The sequence below is a fragment of the Artemia sp. Qi Xiang Cuo genome, chromosome 18 (assembly GCF_049724085.1).
Source record: "Artemia sp. Qi Xiang Cuo chromosome 18, ASM4972408v1, whole genome shotgun sequence".
Taxonomy (NCBI): domain Eukaryota; kingdom Metazoa; phylum Arthropoda; class Branchiopoda; order Anostraca; family Artemiidae; genus Artemia; species Artemia sp. Qi Xiang Cuo.
This window is the reverse complement of record NC_142811.1, coordinates 4,498,967-4,514,036: the sequence shown is the minus strand read 5'-3', so window position 1 is coordinate 4,514,036 and position 15,070 is coordinate 4,498,967. Positions and strand designations below refer to the sequence as shown.

At 36.9% G+C, this 15,070-nt stretch overlaps 2 protein-coding genes across 2 annotated transcripts in view; one reads left to right on the top strand and one right to left on the bottom strand.

The window, feature by feature from the left end:
• LOC148941137 (uncharacterized) overlaps window positions 1-15,070 on the bottom strand; it is a 161,957-nt gene that overhangs the window by 25,088 nt on the left and 121,799 nt on the right. The gene's annotated exons all lie outside the window — the stretch shown is intronic.
• LOC148941139 (uncharacterized) lies at window positions 12,357-13,508 on the top strand. The gene has a single exon (XM_089104546.1). The coding sequence runs from the start codon at window positions 12,357-12,359 to the stop codon at window positions 13,506-13,508; it is 1,152 nt and encodes a 383-aa protein (XP_088960672.1).

Here is a 15,070-nt window from a genome sequence, read left to right as displayed (position 1 = left end):
GTGAAAACGTCTTGTGCTGACAAGGAACTTCAATCAAAATTGAAATGGTAGTACGAGTACTAGGGAACTGAGCTTCACTAAGTGAAAAGAAATACAGTTTGAAAAGAAAAACCCCACCCGGCTTTAGAAGAAGTGGAAGACAACGCAGCACACTTGGTCGATCCCTGGAGAAAGAGACGACGAGCCTCCGAACCACTCTGAACGAACTTTGGTCTTCGGCACAAGATCGATCAAGTTGGAGGTCAACCGTCACTGCCCTATGCGCCCCCAGTCGTAGGAGGATCTAAGTCTAAGTCAACACAGCTTCAAGCAATTTCTTTTTATTTTATTTAGGAAATCCCTTTGCATATTTATACCGACAAATTACTCTAAACTACCGACAATAACATTGATTTGCAATTCCAATTTCAAAAAGAATATAACAATTTAATTGGATTTTCCAATACTATATAATACTGTCAGAATAAACATGCAAAAAGGTTTGCACATAAAATGAAATAAAATCAAGGTTGCTTTGCGAAGATATAACAAAAACAAATTTTATTATTCTTTTCACCAAAGGAAGTTCGGTCTCCTGGTTCTGAAATCCAATAGTGCGTTAGAAACTGGCTTATCCCAAATATCGGCTTAACATTAATTTCCACGAATATAGTCTGTAGAATATAACAACAAATACTTATCCAACAGCTTGTTATTTGAACCGCTACAAAGAACTAGGCGAATAAAAACGTTAATCATGTATGTTGGGGTTCCACCCCTGTTTCTTTTCCTGTCAGATAAATGACCTATTTTCGTTTCTTTAATTACATTTGCTTATAGTATAATTTTAAAAGACAGGTTAAATTCACGTTACTAAGCGATAGTGGTTTTGCAATAGGTAAGCTGTGAAGCAAGTTTATTTTTACTTCCTGGTTTAGGAGTCATTGAAAGATAAATCTAATAGGTAAAATTGGGTTTGAATGAGGAGGTAGCTGATTGGCTGGGCCAATTGACGGTCCGCCCATACAAACAGTGCTGTACCAATTATTATTATGTTTTAGTCTGCGTTCTGACCCCAGTCGGGGATATATATATTTTTGTGGTATTTGTGACCTTTTTGGAAGAATACAAGTAAGGTGTTTTCTACAAACTATGCACTATTTTCAATAACCCAGGCTGGGTAGGAATAGAGCTACAAGGTACCGACATTATTATATTGACAGGGAGGGTTGTTACCTCCAAGGAGAGAGTAGAGATTTTCTAGCCGTAACCCAAGGCGGGTACATTTGGCTTTAGAAAGTGGCCATTTGACCACTCGATCACGTTATCATACCCTGGGACAGGGTATACTGTAAATAGGGTAGTACCAAACCCGATATTTGCAGAACCGTTGGGGTAAGAGCGGGAATCTCACTAACATTTGGGCCGACAAGGGGTTCTCCCCTTCGAGTAAGTGGCAAAGTAACCTTTTTGCGCCATTTTTGCATCAATAAGTGGCGACCACCGTACTTACACCCCAATAAGTGGTGCCAGTGGTAACTAGCACTACGAACATTGGTGGCAGCAAGAACAGGAATTATTAACAGAGTTGATAATAAAAGAATTTTTCGCTTTCGAAGAGACAGGTTAATTTTGCCTACAAAAGTAGCCTATTGTGGTTACATATAAAGAGAAAAGAAAAAAAATACGGAATCAATTAATACAATTATGAAGATCTGTTATGGGCTATGCCTTGTGAGATCATAATTGGAAAATTCACGAATCAATATATCACGCAACTAATTAGTATTCAAAAATATAAGGCTAAAATTGCTGCGTGTCAAGACAATTTTCCGCGAGAGACCGGAAGTTGAATGGATAAAAGAATTTTCATTTAGACTGAAGAGGTAATTTGAAGTTAACGGAATTTTGAAATTATGTCGGACAGAGATGAGATTAATCCAAGACCGATAAGGGAGAGTGAAGCCCATAGAATAAAAAGAAAGAGAAATAGAAAAGAAAGGGAGAAAGATATGAGACAACAAATATTAAATTTCATGAAGGAAGTGAGAATAGCCAGAGAACAAGATGACGAAAGAGATAGAAAAGAAAGGGAACAAAGAGAGAAAGATAGACAAGAAAGAATAGATCAAATTGAAAAAGATAGTCAAGCCAATGAAATACTTCATCAGGCCCGTATGGACAAAATTGAAAAAGATAGACGAGAAAGAGAGAAAGATAGACAAGAAAGAGAGAAAGATAGACAAGAAAGAGAGAAAGAGAGGGAAGATAGAGAACGAAAGGAAGAGGCTGATAGAGTAGCCAGAGAACGAAAAAAGGAGAATGATAAAATAGCTAGAGAGAAACCAGAAAGACATCACCAAGAGTTTAAAAGAACCATGATAGATCTAATTCCAGAAAGTGAGATTCTATCACAACTAACTTCTAGGCTGTCAGATACCCATAATAATTTGTCTAAGAATCAAAGGCGAGAAAACAAGAATTAGCAAACAGTAAACACATCTACGAGAAAACATAAAACTCCGTTAACTACGGAGGGAGGTAAACTGGCCCATAAAACAAATTGGGAGGCAGTGCCGCCCTACCGGAAAAAAGAAATCCTTGATAATTAGAATAATGATAATCTGGCAAAAATTTATTTCTTGGAGCCTTTTTCTAAAAATTGCCAAAATAAAGAAAAGAAAGTAACCTACTAAAGATCGAATTGGGCTATAGCACATAATCAAGGAAATATTGACGAGTTTTTGAAATCACATAAAATAGAAGGAAAATTAAACGGAAAATTGACCGAAATGGTAATTGACTCAGGGAGTGAGCAAACTTTTGTGCGAATGGACCTAATTAAAAAGACGGAAATAGACCATAAAAATAATATTACAACATTATGTTATTATGGAGATAAGCACCAATGCCCGTCTTCTTGGGTAAGAATAGAAATTACAAGGAAGGACGGTACAGTCCAGAGAAAAACAAAAAAAGTAAGTTTAGTACCTACTCTAGCAGTGGATGTTTTAGTAGGAGGAGACTTTGGAGATATCGGAAATCGGAAATACAAATTCCCAGAAAATGGAAAACTTGAGAATATTTTAACAAATGTGAGACGCCGAAAAATTTTTGCCAGAATGAAACGCTGATTGAACCAGAGAAAAAGGAGACGAAATTTATTGTACGCACTTTTCCTCGAAAAGTTCGAGAAATTTTGGTAGAATATGAAAAACCAAATGTCGGAGTTCAATTCCCATTTGATAACGAAATATTTGTTTCTGTGGTAAAAATAATGAAGATTAGAAGAGAGAAAAGAGATATTAAACGGAGCTACAATGAAGTAATACAGTCAAAGATAGTGGACACTGGAGTCCAAGTCAGATTTAACGATGATTTATTATTTTGCGCGAATGACAGAAATGAGAAAAGTAGAGACGAAAAGAGGAATGCAAAAAAGAAACAAAATTTGAAGATTCAGCCTAAAGTGTTGAAAAATAAAAAATGTCGGATGGTCTGTGCCTTAATAACATAGACAATATGGGGGAAAAAGAGGTCAAAGAACCCTGGGGAATAAAATAAGATGGTTACAAAATAGAGATGAATGACCTACAACGGGTTGGGGGAAAGTTGGGAGATATGGAATGTCGAGTCGGATTGGAAAAATTTGGAAAGGACTCTGATATCGGTTTGATCAATTCAAAAGAGGGTTTGTTCCTTTATGAGGGGGAGGAATCCCTTGGGGAAGATCCCCTGCGGGAAGTCGCAAAAGATAGCCATTTTCCTCAATGCACAACTGGTGGACAAGTTGTGATCCCTTTACCGAGATTTTGCCTTTCTGATCTGGAGTCCTTGGGGGATACTCTCTCTCAGTCACTTCATACTTCACCCAAACCCTTGTCCAGTAACCCTATTTATAGCTGTTATTCTTCATGGGAATCGACAATTATTTCCGGCAAATTGTATTCAGTGGGAGATGTATCCAAATTTCATTTTCAATTAGCATCAACGTATATTCTTCAGTTAATTATCCCAGGGGAGGGAAACCAGAAAAAAGCGATTCATGGTTCGCTCAGATTTTTACATTTTCCTGAACCCTTATCGTTTTCACAGGCCTGTGTATTTTCGGCCTTAGACTATTTGAAATTATGCCAAGGGGCAAATTACTTTTTGATTGAGATGTGGGCTTGTTTCCACAGATCGAAATTAAGAGGCTAGTGCAGCCAATTTTTCACGATGGCTGGCATCATCGCATGTGCCAGAAACTGATTCTCTGCTCCACTCAAATGTAAATTCGTGAGAGCGAGAAATTTTTTTTTGTTTTGATTGTGCTACGCACAATCACTATCTATGAATCTTGAAAACTTCAACTTACAATATTTAAGGCGGATACTATATGAAGTAGACCATGGTGGTCCTACAGTAGGGACGTGTCGAGGACGACCGATCCAGATTCCAGAGCCAAGCGGTGGAAGAGAGAAGGCAAATGGATTTTGTAAAGTTGAAGTTAAGTGTTTATGTTTGTAAGGGTGGACCACGGTAGCGCGTGGGCGGTCATTTATCTTATGGGGGGAGGTGTTGGGGTTCCACCCCTGTTTCTTTTCCTTTCAGATAAATGACCTATTTTCGTTTCTTTAATTACATTTGCTTATAGTATAATTTCAAAAGACAGGTTAAATTCCCGTTACTAAGCGATAGCGGTTTTGTAATAGGTAAGCTGTGAAGCAAGTTTATTTTTACTTCCTGGTTTGGGAGTCATTGAAAGATAAATCTAAGAGTTAAAATTGGGTTTGAATGAGGAGGTAGCTGATTGGCTAGGCCAAGTGACGGTCCACCCATACAAACAGTGCTGTACAAATTATTATTATGTTTTAGTCTGCGTTCTGACCCCAGTCGGGGATATATATATTTTGTGGTATTTGTGAGCCTTTGGGAAGAATACAAGTAAGGTATTTTCTACAAACTGTGTACTATTTTCCGTAACCCAGGCTGGGTAGGAATAGAGCTACAAGGTACCGTCATTATTATATTTGCAGGGAGGGTTGTTACCTCCAAGGAGAGAGTAGAGATTTTCTAGCCGTAACCCAAGGCGGGTAAATTTGACTTTAGAAAGTGGCCATTTGACCACTCGATCGCGTTATCATACCCTGGGACAGGGTATACTGTAAATAGGGTAGCATCAAACCCGATATTTGCAGAATCGTTGGGGTAAGAGCGGGAATCTCACTAACATTTGGGCCTAAAAGGGGTTCTCCCCTTCGAGTAAGTGGCATAGCAACCTTTTTGCGCCATTTTTGCTTCAATAAGTGGCGACACCCGTACATACACCCCAATAAGTGGTGCCAGCGGTAGCTAGCACTACGAACAATGTATATTCCACTATAAACATGGCTTACTCACTTAACTCTTTAAGTGCATCACATTTCACAAAATAAACTATTACTGGTACTTGTCTAGAATCTGGGCACACACGAAAGAAAGACCGCATCGAAATCTCAAAGCCGCTATTGATACACAGGTTTGTGAGGTGTTGCTCACTCGGTGACAAAGATTTAAAATTTGTTTTTTCGGGCTTTAGGGGGACTAAAAGGTAGCTAGGTTAGGTTAGTTTAGGTTATGTATTTAATATATGCTATGGTTTAACACCCCCCCCCCCCTAATGTGCAAATATATAGCCGGAATCTGTTTCCAAACTATTATATTTTCATCCCATTTTGTTTTGTTTCTTTAGCATGTAAATGATCTTCCAAATTGCATGCCCTCAGGTGATGAGTTACCAATATTGTTTGCGGATGATACAGCAATTAGTTTGAGGGCGGGCAACGAGGAGGACCTACGATTGTCCTTGGAGAGTGTTGCTTTGAATGTAAATTCTTGGTTTCATGATAACCGATTAATACCTAATTTAGAGAAGTCGGAATTTATGATTTTTGGGAGAAGTTCAAGGTCAGTGAAGCGTGTGTCATTTCAAAGTATTAATATTGGAGCTTCCTCCATAAAAAGAGTGGATTTATTTAGATATTTAGGTATTTATATTGATTCAACTCTGTCGTTTAAGGCGCATGTTAGTAAACTTAAAGCAACAGTGTCCAGGAATCTCGGTTGTTTGCATAGATTAAAGTTTGTGTTTTCATACCAAATCATTAGAACTTTATATTTTTCATTAATTGATTGTTATTTCCAGTATTGTCCGACTGTTTGGATGCTGACTTTCCCTTCACTTTTACGAGGACTCCAAATTGTACAAAATAATTCAATAAGAATTCTGGACTATTTTTTAGCACACCCTAGGAAGACAGGGGAATTACCTGAAATCAAAAATTCTTTTCTATTTCTTGATATTCTGGATTTACAAAAAATTTTGCACCTTAATTTGGGCATATGGTTTTTAAAAATCCAACATAAAGATCATTTTTTCAATAGTATGAAACTTTTGGTTGAAAATAAACATAGCCTTTTATCAAGAGCTAGGATTAAGTTTCTTTTCCCGTTTGTTAAAATTGAGAGATCCAGACTAAGTTTAAGATATCAACTTCGTCATATTGCGAATAAATATAAGTTATTTGAATTAGTAAGTGAATCACCATCACTATACATATATAAAAAGAAATTGAAAAAGATGGTACTTTCAGCCTACAGTAGCGGGGATTGATTGTATTATTTATTTATTTATAAATTTTTAATTAAATCCCATCCCTATCTCCGTTTGTCGATTTTTAATTTTTGTTTTTTTTTTTTTTTTTTTTTTTTTCATTTCTTCTTTAAGTTTAATTTAAATCGTGTTATGTTCTTATCAAATTTTCTTTTCTTTCTGATGTTTTGTTAGCGGGAAGTGTATTTTTTTTTTCCCTATTGTTTGATAAAGGAGACATTACGAGATTATTCTCTTCTCCTTTGTACAAAATTTATGTATATGTTTCTGTTAAATAAAGTCAAGTCAAGTCAAGTCATTAACGAAACATCACTTCTCGCGTGTGTACCCAGATTTCAGACAAGTACCCAACCACTTATTAATAAACTAATTGCAATAAACGAAAACACCAAGAGAAGAGATGATTTCCATATTCCCAGTATTTTTTCTCTGAAACAGATTCGAAATTTTTTTCCATTTTCATTTGGATTGAATTTTTATCCTTAGTTTCCTGAGCTGTCCAGGGTTAGCAGGATTAACTTATCTGACAACTAATTCAGACCGCTTCAAGTAGTAAACCAACTAACCCCTGACGTTATTTGCTTCTTATATAAAAGCAGCTTTTGGGGATAAATGGATTACCCAGCCAAATATTTTATATGGTTTAACTGATTCAAAATGATCATTTCTTAGATATTATTTGCTGCGTAAGGAGATTTTGTTACATCAAGCTTTATCAAACTACGGCTGCTATTAAAAATGCATTTTAAGTGTGAGGTTTGTCAAGAAGTCATGCGATAATTTATTTTAAAGGGCTAAAAATGCAATAATTGTGGGGGTGGGAGGGGGTTTAAACAAAAATGAAAAAAAAAACTAAAAATTACTAAAGTAATTTATATCTTGTCTTGTGGTGACACTCTGGGTTTGATCTCAGCTTGTTAAAACGGGAATCACAGCTCTAACTAAGCTGGAAGACTGCAGAGCCGACGCAAGGATGCGCCACAAGGAAGTAGTCAAGACGCAAGGAGGTATTCAAGAAGCGAAATTCAGACATATAAACACGCAAATTGTGTTTTTTTTTTATTTAGGGAATGTACCAAGGCCCTCTATATGTATGCTTGATCAAATATGATGGCATGAAGCTTTTTAATGAAGGAGGTGACGTTTAAGGGGGATACAATTTTAATAGAAAAATATCAATGCACAAACTGAAAAACTCCCTCCCTCCAAAATAGAGGAAACTTCAGGCGTGGCAGGGGTGTGGCGGTACACCCAAAGATCTTCCTAGCGGGAACCGGCCCCCCCCTCTCGGATAGTTCCCCACATGGAAGATTCCCTTAGATGCAAAATTGAATAGCCACAGATAAACTACAAAATAGGTACTTCAAATGTCGATCAAGTGTCCTAAGGGGTAATAGAAGGACTAGATATCAAAAACAGTTCTATGACAGGGGCTGGTTGGTCTTCAATCACTTTTGACTTAAAGAAAAGGACAAGAACTCTTAATCTTCGATTGCATAAATATCCTCCAAAGTTACTACGACCGCAAAGAGGAGGTTAGGGAGAGGTTTTGGGGTTAGTGTTATTTTTTGCTTTCATAACAACAACCTAGGCCCAGAATATTCCCGGAATTAAATGAGGGTTATATAGATTTCTACCTCCATCCCCCTCCTTACAGCACCATCCATGAGGGCGCCACTCATTCGGTTTGTTTAAAAAAAAATTTAAAAATTCTTTTGCTCCGTAGATGTTATTTTTTTTTATTTTTTTTATTTTTTTTTAGTCTATTTAATATAATTAATTTATTTAGTTTATTTATTTATTTTTTCTATAGTTTTCATTTTATGTATATTTTCTTTTCTCCTCCTTCGTATATGAGTAAGTGATCATTTTAAATTTTCGTTTGTTTTTCATCTCTGAGTAAGCAATTCATATGTCTTCCCCCTTTGTACAGGCCAATGAGCCTTCAGGGGAATAATAACATGTAATATTGTATGTGTATATAATGAAGAACAAAACTTATCTTAGAGCTAATTCTGGTAGAATGTATTTTATTACCTTTAGATTTAATTTAATTTAGATTAATTTCTTCATACTATGAAAAATATTATCCACCTCAGTACAATTCGTTGGCCTTAAATGAAGTGTAACATTCTGAAAATTTATATTTTTGGAAAAACGACCTTTTGATACCCAACTGACGATATGATCTTTGGACTATTTTGAACAAAATGGCTATCTCAAAATTCCGATTAGATTTATTTGGCAACAGAGGGCGTGGGGGGGGGGCACAAGTGGGCCACCGATCATTTTTGAATCTTAAAAAAGGAACTAGAACTTTCAATTTCCGATCAAATGAGTCTCTTCCAAAGTTTAAGCGAACATCCTTTCCATAAAAGCCTTCTATGGCCCCAGGTTATAACTTGCAACCCATGCCCCCGGGCTCAGCAGGGTTATATCAACCCCGGAGGCATTGTTACATGACCTTCGGACAATTCCGAGCAAAATGCCTATCTCTAAAATTCGATCGGATTCATTTGGGGATAAGAAGGCATGGAGGGGGGATAGTTACCCTCCGATCACTTCTGACTCTTATAAATGGAACTAAAACTTTCAATTTCCAAGCATCTGAACCTCCTTCAAAGTTTATACGACTGCCCTTTTTCCCCCCCCCCCCCCCCCTCCAGGGGATTAACCTACAACACTTGCCCCGGGGTCTGGGGGGTTGTGTCGACCTAAGAGTTATTGTTATCAGACTATTTTGAACAAGATAAATATCTCAAAACTTCGATTGGATGTGCTTGGGGAAAAGAGGGTGAGGGAGGGGGTTAGTTGCCCTCCGGTTACTTTTGACTCTTAAAAAGGGCGCTACAACTCCCGGTTTTTAATTCAATTAGCTCCGATAAAGTTTATACGATCACCCCTTCCATATGAAGTGCCTCTGAAAAAAAAAAAAACAACAACGTTGAAGCCATTTGGCCTTTACTATAGGAATCGTTATAGCTTTGCTTATGATAATATTTGTTATTGAGTAAGGTGTGCCTGTATGGCCTGTAGCGTTCAAAAGACGAAGGGCGTTCAAATGAACCTTTCAAAGAATCTTCAGGGGAATGTTGAACTAAATCAAAACACGTTATGTGCATACGGGGGTGTCAAAAGTTGAAACTCAGGAGTGCGTTACTTTGGAACTTAAAATTTTATTTGATTGATGACATAAGAACCAAAAGGAGAAATGACGTCATTATTATGCTTGTCGGAAACAAAAGAGATTTTTTAGATAAGAGGCAGGTATGCACCGAAGAAGGGGAGAAAATAGGACGAAAACTCAATGTTAGGTTCATCCAGACATCTGTTAAAAGACATCAGACATCTGCTAGACATCAGACATCAGCAGGACAAAATGTCAAGCAGATGGTTTTTTTTGCTTATTTTTACTTACTTTTGAACTTACTCAGATTTTTCAACAGAGAGGCAGGGACCGTTTTTCACAAAAAGAATGTCACAACAAACAGTTTGAATACCACAATGATTGTATTTATTGCATGAAATTGACATATTAAATAGTTTGATCCAATATCTCCAGTTAAGGGGGAATCACCAGTTAATCTAAGTACAATAGACGTGCACTGGGTAGGCTTTATCCTATTTGTTTTGTGACAATTCTTTCATCCCCCTATTCTGTCTAAATCCTCCTTCAAAAAGGGGGTAAAAAAGGGGGATGTTAAGCCAATCCAGTCTTTTGATTTTAGATATTGTGATTGTTAATTTAGCTCTTGATTTTTTTTTAATGTTAATTAAAAAAAAATTGTCGACAGACCCTTGCCAGGGTCTGTCAACTTTAGCTTGATGCTAAAAAAAATAGAGTCGGTTAAATTCGAAACCTCAAAGATTAATCAAAAGATTTTTTTTTTTTTAGGTGTTTCTTTTTCGGGTTTTTGTCGGTCATGCAGTAATGCATTGTATAGTGTTTTTTTTTTAAATGAGAAGTTTGTTTATTTGTTTATTGTAACCCGTTTGTAAAAAATAAATAAATAAATGAACAAGCCCTTGATTGCATTTATTGCAGTGAAAAGATATACTTAAAATAATTTGATCCAATATCTCCCCTTAAGTGAGAATCTCCAGTTGATCGACGGAAGTATAACAGACGAGCACTGGGTAGGCTTTATTTTACTTTTGGGAACATTCTTTCCTCTACATTTCTGGTCTTTATCCCCATTTAAAGAGGAAAGATGTTAAGTCAATGTAGAATTTTGATTTTTTTTTTACTATGCCTCTTGACATAGCAATAATAAAAGTAACTGACAAGCTTGAAGCACCCGATGTAACAGCAAAGCGGGTCGTGCTGCATGGGGAGCTATCAGATTCAGGTTTTAACGGATTTTTCCCAATCACCCTTGGGTCCATCTGTTCAGTTAATTTCTTTATTGCATAATTGTAGTGTACTCTCTCTATTCTTTTTATTTTTATCCATTCATTACTTTTTTTGTATATGACATGGAATATTAAAATTAGTCAATTAATTAATCCATGGCATACTTTTATTTTACTGTAAAACATCTTTAGTAGTATCAGCCTTTTTTTTTTTAATTCTCAAAATTTCTTCTCACAAGCACAAATTAATTTTCAGAATCTCCAAAATGATGTAAAATGTGAAATATTTTTCACTTTTCGTTTGCTTTAAAACTTTTTTTAATTTTGGTCATTTTTACTAGACTGCATTAACTGCTACAACGATAATTAACTAAAATTGACTTTCGTAATAAATAATGGATTTCATCAAAACAAATAAATAAATGACGTAATAAATGACGAATTTCATCAAAAATAAATAAATGACGTAATAAATGACGAATTTCATTAAAACAAATAAATTTAAAAGTGTTTAAGTTGCCCATGTATATAATCAAAATCCTTAAAGTAAAGAATTTTTTCTTTTTCTCATGAAATCTAAATTAATTTAGTACAGCGTCTTCGTTTGAGCAGACCCGATGCAACAGCAAAGCGGGTCGTGCTGCATGGGGAAGTATCAGATTCAGGTTTTAACGGATTTTTCCCCATCACCCTTGGGTCCATCTGTTCAGTAAATTTTTTTATTGCATAATTGTAGTGTACTCTCTCTATTCTTTTTATTTTAATCCATTCATTACTTTTTTTGTATATATGACATGGAATATTAAAATTAGACAATTAATTAATCCATGGCATACTTTTATTTTACTGTAAAACATCTTTAGTAGTATCAGCCTTTTTTTAACTCTCAAAATTTCTTCCCACAAGCACAAATTAATTTTCAGAATCTCCAAAATGATGTAAAATGTGAAATATTTTTCACTTTTCGTTTGCTTTAAAACTTTTTTTAATTTTGGTCATTTTTACTAGACTGCATTAACTACAACAACATACTTCATACATACAACATACAACTTAACTACAACAACGGTAATTACAACAACAACGATAATTAACTAAAATTGACTTTCGTATTAACGGATTTCATCAAAACAAATAAATAAATGACGTAATAAATGACGAATTTCATTAAAACAAATAAATTTAAGATTGCTTAATGTGCCCATGTATATAATCAAAATCCTTAAAGTAAAGAATTTTTTCTTTTTCCCATGAAATCTAAATTAATTTAGTACAGCGTCTTAGCTGGAGCAAACATTTTTTTTAATGGTAATTCAATCTTGCCAATGCCTCTCAACTATAACTTGAAGCTCAACAAAAGTAGAGTAGGTTAAAATTTGCATCCAAAAAGATGAATTTAGATAAGAAACAAGTCTCTGATCATGCTATCATTTTTGCAGATGAAACCAATCAGTCCAATCGTTTTCAAACAGACTCAGCAGAAACTGAGCTACCCAATAAAATTATTTCATCAGTAGACATTTTTGATGATATTCCAGCCCCAAATAAGTTGACTCACCAGCTGAAGAAACTACCAGACGAAAATGAAAAGAACGCAGCAAGTCAGATGAATAAAACATCTTATCAAAATGAAGAGAAACGATCTATAAGCAACAATCTTGTGAAGCACCTTTTAGTTCAAACTAATGGAAAGTCATACAAGTGCGATGTGCGCGAGAAGAGATTTTCAAAAAATAGTAATCTGAGTAAACACAATCTGACCATCCACACTGGTGAAAAGCCATTCAAATGTGATGTATGCGATCGTAGTTTTAGTCAGAAGAGTAATCTTGGCATCCACATGATAACCCACACCGGTGAAAAGCCATACAAGTGCTGTACATGCAACAGGAGCTTTTCTACAAATAATCACCTTACTCAACATGTGAAAATACACACCAGGGAAAAGCCTTACAAGTGTCACAAATGTAAGCGGGGTTTCAGTCTAAAGAGTACTCTTGTTGAACACCTGAGAACCCACACCGGTGAAAGGCCATATATATGTGACGTATGTAAGCGAGGATTTAAACAGAATAGTGCTCTTGCCGTGCATCAGAGAACCCACACTGGTGAAAAGCCCTACAAGTGCGACTTCTGTCAGCGAAGTTTTTCTCATAATTCTACTCTTGTTGAACACATGAGAACCCACACCGCTGAAAGGCCATATATATGTGACGTATGTAAGCGAGGATTTAAACAGAATAGAGCTCTTGCCGTGCATCAGAGAACCCACACTGGTGAAAAGCCCTACAAGTGCGACTTCTGTCAGCGAAGTTTTTCTCATAATTCTACTCTTGTTGAACACATGAGAACCCACACCGGTGAAAGGCCATATATATGTGACGTATGTAAGCGAGGATTTAAACAGAGTAGTGCTCTTGCCGTGCATCGGAGAACCCACACTGGTGAAAAGCCTTACAAGTGCGACTTGTGTCAGCGAAGTTTTTCTCATAATTCTACTCTTGTTGAACACCTTTGCCTATGGTTGCATTTGCAGCAATAGAGGATCCTAAGCCCCTAAATATAAAGGTTGAGCGGCAGGCTTGTAATCTGGCATTGGGACTTGCACGGGTAAAACCGTGCGGGGAGGAGGGGTGGGGACTTAATTGCAATGGAAATATCGGCAAAAGCCTCGGATAAACCTCACTTCAAAGATCGTGTCCGCGCCCCTAGACGCGATTTCTCATTGCCAAACAATTGACTCGGGTTGGGTTCTGGAATGTGAGGACTATGAACCAACGAGACTGAGAACACTCTCAAGGAGATGAAAAATTACAAACTGGGCATCTTGGCCCTCAGTGAAACACGATGGCTTTATTCGGGCCAAGAGCAGCTAGATGACGATTAAGTGTTCATTTATGGTGGTGACAGTGATTGACAACAGAGTGGTATGGGACTAATACTATGTCCTGAAACTTCTAATCACTAGGACAATTACACAAGAAAAGGGACAACGATAAGTAAACGTATGTTAATGGCAGAATTTGGAACACCAAATACGAAAGTGTTATTCATAGTATGCTACGCCCTTACTGATGATGCAGAGGAAAGTAACAAGTTTTTATGAGCAGCTCAAGGAAATGACAAGGAAAATTCCTTCATATGATACCCTTTGTGTCGTAGGGGATATGGATGTAAACTTGGGCTCTGAGCCCAGCTATTGCCCTGAAGTTTTGGGACATGACGGATACAACAGATAAACGGGAATGGTACACTGCTCGCTGATTACGCACTATTGCACGTTTTAGTAGTTGGTGGACAACTGTTCCCAGTACAAAGACATCCACAAACAGTCATGGATCTCCCCGGATAAAAGAACTCGGAAACAAAAAGACCATTTCCTATTTCGTAGGAGGTGGAACACAAGTCTTTTTGATGTCCAAGCCCAACCTGGAGCAGATACGGGTTTCTGAACATACTCTGATGGTGGGCAAGATACAGATCAGTCAAGAGCAGTCAAACGGAGATGGTAGTTGCCAAACCGTTTAATGTGGAAAAACTAAATTAGCTCCATCCACTGGGAGTTCAGTTTGTCACTAAAGAACCGTTTCCAAGCCCTCGAGAACGAAGACACTACGGCTCAGTCTCCCGAAGAAGAAAGGGACATACCAAGAGGCCGCAAAAATAAATCTCGGATTTTAACACAAGCCAAAAAAACTGGGTCCCGAACGAGACATGGAAGCTGATTGATGAACGTAAAAAGCAAAACGTCTGCAGATAACAGCCCCCATTCCTGAAGCCCTCATCACAAACGGAGACCTCTATATACATTGATAAACATGTGAAGAAAAGTTTAAGACAAGATAGGCGGCGCTTTCTTGAAAATAAAGCAATTTTAGCCGAGGAAGCAGCAAGAAAAGGACACTAGAACCTTGCACAGGATCAGAACTGAAATCATAGGAGATCCACGTCATCTACAGCCCCCGGTCAAAGATGAGCAGGGCAATGTATTATCAGATCCTGCAAAGGTGGACAATAGGTGGGTTTCCCACTTTGTAAAAACACTTAACAGACCAAGCAGTGTTGACCGAGAACAAAACCTGACACCCCATTCTTGAACCAAAA